Raw genomic sequence first — 12167 nt, 5'->3', positions numbered from 1 at the left:
AAACAAGAAACTGATTGCCTGGATTCAGCTGCTCATGTAGGGACAGACAGCTGGGGTGTGGATAAGGCAGTTTTTCTCCAGATAAGGAATGCAGAATATTTTACAAATTGGGCTGTAATGGATTTAAAGATGCAGAAGAGAGTCCAGTCACTTCACTGTGACACAGAGCAGATAACAACAACTCGAGGCTGTAAGTAAATCCTCCTTGTTCTACATATAAAGTTAAACATGCAAAGTCTACTTTTTTTTTTCTTTTTTTAAACAGTACTCATTTCACCTTCAAAAGAGCAAGAGGGTGTTTCCATTTTTAGTCTGAAATACTTTGAAGTATTCCCTTCCACAGAACAGGGATCTGGATAGTATTTGACAAAAAGAAAAAATTAATTCCTTATTTTCATTTTAGTTTCAGTAATAAAGAAGTTAATGATCCCACATCTGGTTTTGTCCAGATATACTCTACAGCAGCCCACTGAAAACAGCACTGTTTGCTTCTAGCTTTACTTTTATCCCAAAGAGAACCTAATCCAGCCTGAATAAGTGTTCTTAAGCACATCCCTAGCCAGACTGCCACACGAGGCAATTAGCAACCTCTGTGCTGATGTCACTTACCCAGAGCTGCAATTAAGAGTTGCTTGCAGTGTCACCACAGCAGCCAGATAATATTTACACAGGCCTTAAAAAACATCTTCCCTGGCATACCACAGAATGAAGAAACACCACAAAAAAAGCACCAAAATCTTCATTCCACAAGTAACATTTGAATGCTGACGCATCTGGAACAGCTGGGTAACAAGTTGTGCATGTCAAGTTCAGAAAGCAGCTGCTTTCAGCCTTCATTTTGGGTCAGGCATTTGTTTGCAGCCACCAGTATATTCTGTTTTATTTTGTAGCAGCTTCTTCAGTGTTCCCATATGGACAAGTCAAACAGCTCCTAGGATATACCAGCAAGCATTTATAATGTTCTTTAGAAGAAATGAAAGCCAGATGTTGCTTTGTTATCTCCATGTGCATCCTTAAAAAAGTTAGATGAAGTTGTTTCAGATATATTATCAGTGCCAGGTACAGGCAATTTGTTTATCAGCCATTTAAATGTCAACTTTCTAAAGGACAGAAAATAACATTTTAACTTAGGATTTTAACTGATATAAGATTAAACTACCCTAGAATAACTTCAGAAAATAATTATAGCACAATCCAGGATCACAGGGACAAAATAGTAGTGTGTAGAAAAGACATGATGGGCCATTTCTGAGATCTGAATGAGTACTACTTATGGCTTATTAGAAAAGGAAAAATAAAACCTCTTTAAAATATAATGAAAAGTTTGAGGTAAGGCTTATCCAACAGCACCAGTGATTCAAGTTCTTCTATTCTGCTGCTTTGCTCACCCAGGGTACAACTTAATCCATTAGTCTAAATCCTAGAGAATTTAATAAATCTGTTACTGACAGTGTAATTCATTAATGTTTTTCATGTATGCACTCCTGCTACATCCAGTGGATCCAATGGGGTGGATAAGAATTCTGTCACCGACTGTCCAATTAATGTGATTTAGATTGAAAGGTGCAAGTTTTTGTTCTGATTTCCTGAAAACAGAACATTACTGGATTCATTTTATGATGCATATTTCTGAGGAAATGTGAAGAACTTTTTCCACCTCAGTGCTAACATAAACAAGGTTTGGGTTTCAGCTGCCTGGTGAGGTCTTTCCCTTTGAGCCAGTCCACAACACACAAAAACTGCCAAGACACCAACGATAACTTTTTGAGTAATGTCACTTTATTAAGGGACTTAAAAGATTCACATTCTCTAGTAGCCTTGGAACAATGCAAATGGTGAACAAAAGACAAAAATAGATGTAATTGGTTCTGAAAAGCATGAACATCTGTAGAGAATGTGTTGCATTATTCCTAAGGACTCTTGCTTTTGAAAAAAAAGCACGTTTCATATATACAAGTGTCAGTGCAATAGCCAATAAAGCAATCAGTCAGAAATATAAAAATATCCTAGATACAAACTTAAAATAGATGTTTGAAGGCTGACCATATCAGTATTCTGATATTTCTATATCTCAGGAGTACGATCACTGGGATGAGTTATTCTGATGAGGTAAGAAACAGTAGATGCTCTGTGATAACACAAAGCCATACATTTATTATTATTTTTTTCCATAAGACAAAAAAATAGAGCACCCAATGAAACTCTTAAGTCCTTGCAGCAAGTGCCCACAGGAAGTGAAATTATAGTCTGTGATCATTACTACATTCCTGCATCATTCACCTTTGCTGTCTTTGCCAACAGTTCTATCAGCAAAACTTGCTCATTCTCCCCCCCTTGCCCAGCTCCATTATAAACTGCATGTTCCTTGCAGATATACCAAACCAACAACTGCTTTAGACACAGGCAGCATCTATAAATGTCCAAAAATCACTTACTATAAATGTCCAAAAATCACTTAGTCATTCTTTCCTTTATTGGTTGCAATTCTTTTCTTGGCAGCAAGGGCAGAAAGAGATTGCAAAACTTGACAGCCAACAGCTCTCTCTAGAAGGGTTAGGGAGAGAACAGGGTGTGTCCTATCTGCTTTGCCTCAGGTGTTCCACTGAACACTTAAGCCTTGCTCGGTTGTGCAATAAAATCACATTCCTCTTCTTTGCTCTGTCTTTTGATTGGAAGGATGCACTAATTGGGGCTGCTGTTCCAAAAAACAGAGGGCGATGTGGTAGCTGCCTGCATCATCACTCATCTTCCCTTCAGCCACCTCTTCCACTGTGACCCCTCCAGGCTCTGCTGCTGAATTCTGATGCCTGTTTTTTTTTTACTTTTCAGAGAAAATGGCAGAACAACAGGCAGCCAGACAACATACTCTGTATCTCTGCAGCAAAGAGCACCAGGAACAACTGGCAGCAGAGTTGGGAGTGCCAGAAGAATCCAACAAACACAAACTCCTTGGGGAGAAGGGCAATGGTAAATTAATTCCAAACTGTGAGACAGAATCAGGCACTCCTCTATGGAAAAGCACAATGAATTATATAGCTTCTAGAACAGCAATATTAACTTGATCAGGATATGATTTGTATGATAAAAAAAAAGCACAACAGGAGCTGGCAGCTGCCTTCCTGTGAAACTTGCCTTACCACTTATGGCACACACATGCAATGAAGCACACAGCAGTTGCCTGAACCTGCAAAAGATTCCTTAGCTTTACATCCTAAGACTCAAAAGCTTTCTCTGAAATATTTTTATTTCTCTTAGTTCTTTTCTAACCCTCTTCTGTCTCAGGCAAATTCAGGCAGCTGTGCGAGACGGAACAGCGAAGCTGGTAACATCTGTAGTGTGACAACACTTGACAGATTATTTCAGGTTTTCTTTCAGTTTCTGGAAGATGCTATGCAGATGCCAAAGCCTCCAGGAATCATCACACTTCTCTCCTTAACCCCAGTGAACTTGGCAATCAGCGTTTGCAAATATTGAATTACTGCTCACCACACCCCACTAAGACAGGCTATTACCTCCCGAGTAAACAGGCAGGGAATGGAGGAGCAGAATGACTAAGTGATTATTCCAGTATCACAACACAAGTCTGGGAGAGCCAGGAGCTGAACCTGTATTTCTTGCATCTCAGTCTCAGGTTGTCTGTTTTGTTCTGTGCTGCAGCCTTAATTCTTTCCTGAAGAGGAAGACTGGGATCTCTTAAGAGTCTGTCACTGCTACTCTGGTTGACAGGTGATGTTGCCAGTGGGGTAGGAATTGTTGCATTCCCCACATCAAAAGGTGGAACACAGTGTGACATCTGTTTGCTGGAAGAAATACTAACCATACAAGTCCTTAAGAACATCAACATTTATTTAATATGATATAAAAGAAATGGGATATGAACATTCGTATCTGAACAATAATAAGTGGCTTCTTATACTTACATCATATGTGCTCATTGTATAATATATACACAATGAACATAATTACATTTGTACACAAACTAAGTACTGGATTGAAAACCTGCTTATTGCTGTACACACCCCAACCCCATCAAGGAAAAGCCCAGTACCTCAAAATACCTACACTCCATTTTAGTCAAGAAAAAGGAACCACTAACATTAATGTCTATGTTGACAGAAGTGTGGCAGTAACTGCTGACATTGCAACCTGACCAAGAAATCATTACAGCAGAAACAGGACAGCTCTTACTAAGCAATAATAAAAATGGCACATTTTAAATATATCTATATGTATATATATATATAAAAACTTTACAAATAAATTGTTAAAACAATAAATTGTAATGTTGAAAAAGTGTAAAACAAGGTTTAGTGGTGATATGTAAAATTAACTGAGTTATGCATCTAAAAGAAGCAAAAAAAGTAAACTTATATGATCCATCATTAAAGGAACATTAAATTCTGAAGAAGAGCAAATAAAGTTTTGACTGTAGGCTGCACATTAAAAAGAGCCTTTGTTTTATGTGCACAGAAATCGTAGCAGCAAGCTGGTATCAGGAGAACAATCTGAAGGTTGTTGAGTGTACACGTGGGCCATTTAAAGCTCTCTTGGAATAAACATTTTCCAGGAAGTGATAAAACGATGCTCTGTGGCCAAAAGCATCAGAACTATGAATTTCATAGATTTAAAATATACTGTACAATATCTTCTCATATTTTCATAGGTCAGGTCCATACATCTCAGGCATGAATTGTTTCAACAGGAGCCGTTAGAGCTGGAAGACAGACACAGATTAAGTTACTCTATTTTAGCAACAGAATATCATCTAAAGAACTCAGGGGATTAAACACAGCAAAGAGCTCCTGACCTCAACATAGCAATGTAGGTGTAGAACATAAGAAAATATCTTAGAAATCAGTTGTTTCCAAAATCTGTTTTCCTGATGAATACTGCTGTCAAGATATTTCAACAGAAAGCAAAGCCAGGATTTTTTTTTTCCAAATTTACACCACTTTGAATGAAAGTCTGTTTACTCTGAGAGTTTTATCCTGTTACTCATGGTCACCTCCAAATGCTCTTCACTTAAAACCAGCAATAACAGCAAAGATCCTAACTAGTCTTAGAAATGTAAGGCACATTTTGAAGAGGGATGCAGAATTACTGAGTTGCTACCCTGCACTGGCAGTGTAGCTCAAATGCTCTACCCAGAGCTGGCTGTATTTTGGTAACTGCTGCAAGGACTTCTAGAAATAAGTTTTAACAGTTCATTGGTAAAAATGTTCCTGGGCTTTGAACCCAGGTGCTGTATAAAATTTCATTATCCCCCCATTACTCAGTGCAAATGCAATGCTTAAAATCTAATAGGGCTGGTGGTACACACAGAGATTTGTCTCTGCAGAATAAGGGCTGTGACAAAAAAGGAGCCTTGTGTTAAGGGGTTTCTCCTTAGTCCTACAATATCCTGTGCCACCAATTTCCTATGGCAAATTCCCCTGGCATTGTGCCAAGAGTATCCTTTTTCTAATTGACTGTAAAAGCCAAATACAGGTATTACCTCTTTATTCCCTGAAATCCACTATACATTTTCCAGATGCTGCCTGAAAAATTTGCTTGCATATGACCAGGGCTGATCCTACAGCCTGAAAGTTCCCTTTGCTACTTAAGACTTTTTGAAAATGAGCGATGCTGAATTCCTGTGTGTTGAAAGATGTGCCAGAATTCTTCAGCACAGCACTGGAATATTGGAACCACAGCCCCAGGAGGTGAAGGGCAGTAAGCACTGTGCTCCATCCATCTCCTCTGTGTGCTAAGCCCAGCTCATGGTACAAATCTATTTTGGAACTCCAAGGAAACAACCAACAGAGGCATCAGGTGGAATGTAGGTGCACCCAGCTAAGAGCTTTCCCCAGCTCAACCCACACACTGAACAGCCACAAGGGATGTGGCTGAAGTGCTGGGATCCTCTCTCCATCAGGGAATCAGACTGATTCCCAAGTGCCATTCCAGATGGACCATTCTGTCAGAACACTAAAGCAATTAAAGCCTCTTCAGGGGCTTCTGAGGGTACAGGTGTCCTGAACACAGGAATGCTTCACCTGCAGAACTGGCTGTGTGGATACACTTCCCCAAGGGGGGCCAAGCCTTTTCCTACTAATTTCTATTTTATTTAGCATAAATCCTAAAGGAAATGAATTTGCTGATCTGATCATCTGAGCTGAGAGCAGCTTTTAATGCAATTGGTGACAGATTTCTGGTTGCTCCCCCCTTCCTGACAGGTGCCCTGTGCCTACAGACAGAATCCAGCAGTGCACTTTCACTTTCCTTACTGACCCAAACCTCAGCTGATGGGGGGAATGTTTGTCCTACTTAAAAATGGAGATGCATGATAAATGTGGGTATATTTATACAGTGTGTATATATATATATAAAAATAGAAAAATTTATATATAAATATATTTATACAGTGAACATGAAAAGCACTAACACAAATCAGTATTCCCAGAGAGAAAGTCCCACTAGTTTTCTTTTAAATAGTTCTGTAATAAACATTTTGAACTAAAGTACAAAAATTCAAGCTAAATCTAATCATGGCAGACCACACCCATCAGGAAGGCAGGAGCAGTGTCAGAGCTGAATGTAAAAATGGCATTTTCCACTTTCTCAAAAGGAGAAAATATTTTAATAATATTTTAATAATTTTCTTTTATTTTTAAGGAGTATAAATAGTTTCTTGCCTTTAGTTTATATTAAAAAGGTCTCTCTGATGACTAACAAGTCTAATTTTGCTAAAATTAAACCTTGGCAATTGAGACTGAAGAGAGTAAGTTTTAAAAAATGCATTTTCAGATCTCCTCATGCTAAATGACCGCAAATGTCTCAATTTCAAATTGTTCTTGATTTTAAAGTCTTCCTAAGTTACACTTGCTATGGCATTTAACATTGCCATTGAAACAAAGCTCATTCTTTTAGCAGAAAGCTTATTTAAACAGACACTTCCTGACAACAAAGAAATGTGGATTGATTTAAATGCTGCTAAAGTGCTGAAGCATTCACACTGCTATCCTACTAATTTTAAACTCTTGCCTAAACAAACACACACTTTATATTTCCATTGCCGTTCATCAAGTGGGTGACAGCACAGGTAAATTGTAAATCTAGCCTAACTCGTGCTTTCTAACTTGTTTTGTAGAAGCAATCACCCACTACGGCAGGAAAGAGCAGCTGCGTAGAGCTTTCTCTACAGAAAGAAAGAAAAGAAAAGTTTTGTCATTGCTGTTTCTGTGTCTTAAGCCATGAATTCTTTAGGCCATGACCCATTCCCTCCTGGGCATCACCAGCTCTGAGCTCTGGTGCCCATTCTGCCCATGGCTGAAGCATCGAGACTCATCTGCACCTGTGCAGTGCTGCTCATGCCTTAACTCCCTGGTTTGGAGCAGCTCAGGCTGTTTTTTCCAAGGCTGTCACCCTGCCAGCTGTGGAGAACATGCCTGATAAACCAATTAGCCCTTGACAAACCAATCAGCCCCTTCTCTTTGTAGCTGGACAGAGAATGCACTCCTTGCAAACTAATCAATACACAAATTTATTTGTTTTCTGGCTCATTTATACTCAGCACTGCAGGTGACCCTGTCTTGCTGAATATCAGATGTTTCTCCCAAAAATAAGAGCACCCAAATAACCTGGAAGAATATTAGGAACAGGAGAGGTGGGAAAGCAAGCACCTACTTGTCTGTAACTATACACACATGAAATGGGATCCCTCTGTCAGCTGGGGCTGTGTGGATGGAGCTGGTGACAAGGACGATTCTGGTGAGGAAGGCAAACTTTTCACTGCCAGTCATACAGCAAAAGAAAGAAGAGTACAAGTTACAGAAGCTGTAATAAAGATCAGCTTGAAAAAGCACCATTTCAGGCCAGAGCAAATATAAGCAGAAACAAATGAAAGCTACACAAGTTAAGGCTTAAAATCTGATGAGCACAAAAAGCACAGCTTCAAGGGAGAGCACAGCTGATCCTTAATCAGGCTTAGAAATAACTAGCAGAACAGCAAACACAGGAATGCTGATGTTTTATGTTGCCAAGAAAGAGAAGGGAGGAAAAAAAAGTAAAATTGAAGTAGTTGGGATAGGCCCAGACCCACCTTCATATCCCAGCTCAGATGAACTAAGCTTTCTCATTCTGCTGAGCAGTGCAAAATGCACAGACAAGTTCTGGTTTTGATTATCAAGTCCCAGAAAGGATTGCTGACTGCACTACAAAGGTCCAGATCACCTTTTATATCCATAAGTTGAACCATTTGGCTTACTTAACCATTCCCATCAGCAAATAATATCTTGAATTCTATCTTCTCCCTTCCTCCTTCCCTACTCACTCCCTTTTCTTTTTTCCTTCTTTGCACACAGTTTTGCTTTATTTCACTCTTCTCTTCTTGCTGGCCACCACCACTCACTGTACCAGTCAGGTGCTGTTTTCTGCTTTCTTCATCTTTCTTACTCCTCAAAACATGGCCAAACTGGGGTCTTTTACTTGTTAGTTTAAAATATTGGAAATTCTCAATAATTCCACAATTTTGGGCATATCTAAGGTCACTCAGCAGCAGGGAGCAATAGTAAAATGTCTACACATACCCAGGACTGAAATGAAAAAGGAAGGATTTGCTCCAACCAACAACTACAGCATGACTCAATTTTTGGCAACAGTTATTTAAATCCCTGAATTAGCAACTATAAAAGCTATATTAAAACCTCAGGAAAATGGAGTTTCTGTAGCTGTCCACTGGGAAAGTATTTTTCTGTGTATTAAACTGTACACTTCACATGTAGACTAGTTCAGCATTTTCAATTCACAAGGGTTTCAGAGCATCAAAAGACACAATGAAAATGAAATAAAGTTTTACATATGTACTGAGTAAGTCATGCTTCAGTCAAACTCTTTTCCATACCTGCTGCTGCCTGATTTCCTTTTGAAGACTGTGCTGCTAATTCAAATGAAGACACAATCCCTTCTTGTTCTTGAACACTGAGTATTTCACTTTCTTCTGAGCTGCTTTTGGGTTTGTGGTTTGCAACTGTGGTCACACTCTGCAAGCTGCTTTAAAAAAGCACAGCATTTAGAACCTGCTCCAACTTAATTTCAGGTGTTAACCGCTAAGTATAGGAGCTATAATTTCATTTTCTCCTGTTAACAGGAAAAAAAGCTGCAACTTGCAAGTCTGGGTAGCATAAATTAAGCAGGCATCTTGAAATCCTTCTACTTTGTGTAGTCACACTTTTTAAAAAGCACCTGGGATTTAATTCCTTTCCTTTCTGCACTCCTGCAGTTTCCTACTGCTGCAGGGACCTGTGACAAGTCATGACCTAAAGTGAGAACTCAGGACCTGCAGTGCAACTTCCACCAAAGCTAGGAATTGTTAGAGAGAAATATCCAAGGTATAATATCCCTCTAATTCTGCAACCCTGCAAAGCAGTGAGGTAAAAAATGAGGCAGAAGATGTAGAAGATCTTTAGTTTGCTCCCAAATTAATCAGCAATAAAGAGCATGCTGTGGGAGCACTGGCTGGAGTGCTCATAATAAATTGATACAAAGCTTGAAGTGACATTATTAAACACATTTTGGAGGCCAAGACAAGGATTATGAATGCATTCTGGTTATAACTGGGAAAATAAACACTGCTTCACCCTCCAAGTCATCAGCTCTGACTGAACCCCTGCAGCATCAAGCCTCTCCCTAGATTTCCCTGTATATAAACCTCTCAAAGCCATATAAATAAACCTTTTCAGTATTTATGGCCATTGCTTGGTCCATTCAGCTAATAAATACAGCATGCAAGTTTAAAATAGCCTCAGAACATCTTGTTTGATTTTTACCTTATATCACCATCATGTGTTTCTTCCAATTTATTTTTCTTTTCTGCTTTCTCTTCATTACTCCCTTCTTTTGAGTCAGATACAACATGTGCATCTGATAAAAGATCATCAGTTTTTGACAGCTATAAAAAAATTGAAATCATGAAACAAAAAGCTGTAACACACGCTAAGTGGCAGATAAGAAATACAGTACCAGGAAACAGTTTTATTAACAGACAAATTTTGCCATCATGTATACTTAGTAACTCAGAATTACATAACTTAAGAAATTTTTATCAATACCATGCAGGTTAATAGAGTTATCCTAAAACTTATACCAGAGGCCAGGGGCAGGGTTTGCCTTAATAACTTCCAGAACTTCTCTGAACTCTCTGGATTGCAGCCTGCCTGTTTTTTCATGCTATCCCTCTCTTCATGATGCCAACAAAAATTCCAGATGCTGCAATATTTTGCTGATAAGACTGAATGCTGCTTTTAAGGTCTGATTACATATAAACAATTTGAATGTATCACATAATTTTCCTTTTGAAATATTTGCATATTTAACAAAGCAACAGTCTCTCAATAAGGAAGTTTTCCCAATGGATAACAATAGGAATTAGTTATTTGATTTTATACCATTCTCTGTCAGATGTATATATATTTAAAAAACTAAATATAAAATAGGAAAACAAAAGGATTATTAAACAAAAGGATGATTAACTGAGGAATGTAAATACAGAAGAAGGAAAAAGACCTCTACACAATACTTAAAAAAATTAAACTATAAACAGGATATGATTATGTAGAAGCAACTCTATAATCCCTTCTTCACAGTCAGTCTGGTTTTGCTGAGTGTTAAGGGCACTTTAGTACCAGAAACACCAAGGTAATTCCCTTCCAAGTGTGTTTCACACCATTGCAAGGCAGAAATCAAAGCAGTGAAAAATACCTACAAGTCCAGGTACTGCCTAGTTCCATGTGCAATTTGTTGTGTCAGCTTTATTCTGCTTTCTCTAAACCATTTGATGCACTACAGCCAACCAAACTAAAATTCAGGGAGATTAAATGGCTGTCAAAAATAGGGTAGCCTAAGCAATGAATGTGTCAATGACTATTATTTAAAGAAAATTCAATGTCTCAGCTATAGACAGATCCCATTGAATTTTGTGATTCTCTATAGCATATTGTATTTTCAACAAGAAGTCTTTATCTTCCAAGCAAAAGGAACTGGCTCACTTTCCCATCCTCTGGTGTGTGTGTGTCTCAAAATAGTTTTGTTACTGCAAGACAAGCTGATGAGCAGTTTAATAAAGAATAGTTCTGTACCTCTTTAGCAAAATTTGAATTATGTTCTGGATCTCCATCATTTTTGAGTTGTGCTATTTCTTCTCCAGGACTTCCATTATTTTGTTTCAAATTATTTTCTCTACTGGAGCTCTCGAACTCCTTCATGTTACCAGATACTGTATCATCCTTTTTCCGATTCTGAGGAACAGAATTGGTACATGGACAAATTGTTACAAAAGTTATCACAGTTCTGAGCCTTCTGCTGCCCTCTGACTGATTAAAAAAGAAATACTTGGAAAAACTTTACGCACAGATTGCAATAAGGAAAATGGAAATCATTAAGAACTCGAAATTTTCTCATTTTTGTACCCTTCAAGACAGTTCAGCCTAACATTTCTTTGTCTGCAGGATTATTGTGCTTTCTGCCCCACCTTCCTCTCCAGCATTTCAATGTCACCCTTATCTTCTGAAATTTCATTCATATTTAGCTCAGTCACAAATCAGCTCAGCAGCATTCTTACTTGCATTCAGAAGCACTGCTCTTTTTATAAAATAGCCTTTTCTGGTTTAAGAACAAAAATCGATAAAAATCTGCTTTCAGCACAAAATTCTCAGTGCACCTGCATGCATTTCCTCCAATTATCCTGGGTATCCTCCAAGCCTGTGGTGTGAGCTGATTTAATAGAGGACAACACAGTATCTGATAATGGCAGAGGATATTAATTATTTCTCTATAAAAAATTAATCCATTGCGCAGAGAGTAAGTTGATATAAAAATTCTGAGGAGGGAGGAGGTGACTCAGGATTGTGAACTGTGAACATGATACTGGCAGAGCTGAAGGGAGGCTCATCTGAGACCTGGAGCTGAGAAAAATAGGAGCCATGGAAGCAGTAAATCTCGAAGCTGAACTCCTGTGATCTAACACATGCACCCCATTAAGAGGAAATTCCACCTAAGTCAGTTCATAAATCAGTGTCTGCTCTCCTGAATTCAAGTATGCATCCCTTATCATCTGCTCATCCCAACAACAGTTGTGAAGCAACTTCCTTTTGGATTACGGTAATCACTTCAAAATTACACAGCAGGCCATT

At 38.5% G+C, this 12167-nt stretch overlaps 1 protein-coding gene across 8 annotated transcripts in view; it reads right to left on the bottom strand.

Moving 5' to 3' along the window:
* Positions 1–3254: 3254 nt before the first annotated feature.
* PLEKHA5 (pleckstrin homology domain containing A5) overlaps positions 3255–12167 on the bottom strand; it is a 161447-nt gene continuing 152534 nt past the window's right edge. For 2 of the 8 annotated variants that reach the window (XM_084206411.1, XM_084206405.1), the window contains 5 exons: positions 11115–11273; positions 9807–9928; positions 8882–9027; positions 7686–7770; positions 3255–4714 (listed from right to left, as the gene is read on the bottom strand). In XM_084206411.1, coding sequence (XP_084062537.1) covers positions 4696–4714; positions 7686–7770; positions 8882–9027; positions 9807–9928; positions 11115–11273 — 531 coding nt within the window. In that variant the 3' untranslated portion in view covers positions 3255–4695. Of the gene's footprint in view, positions 4715–7665; positions 7771–8881; positions 9031–9806; positions 9929–11114; positions 11274–12167 lie in introns of all 8 variants that reach the window. The other 6 variants (XM_084206406.1, XM_084206404.1, XM_084206408.1 and 3 more) reach the window with 6 other exon arrangements.

This window comes from Fringilla coelebs (assembly GCF_963513975.1).
Source record: "Fringilla coelebs genome assembly, chromosome: 5".
In the NCBI taxonomy this organism is placed as follows: Eukaryota; Metazoa; Chordata; class Aves; order Passeriformes; family Fringillidae; genus Fringilla; species Fringilla coelebs.
The sequence above is the reverse complement of the archived record's forward strand: the minus strand, read 5'-3'. Positions and strand labels throughout refer to the sequence as shown.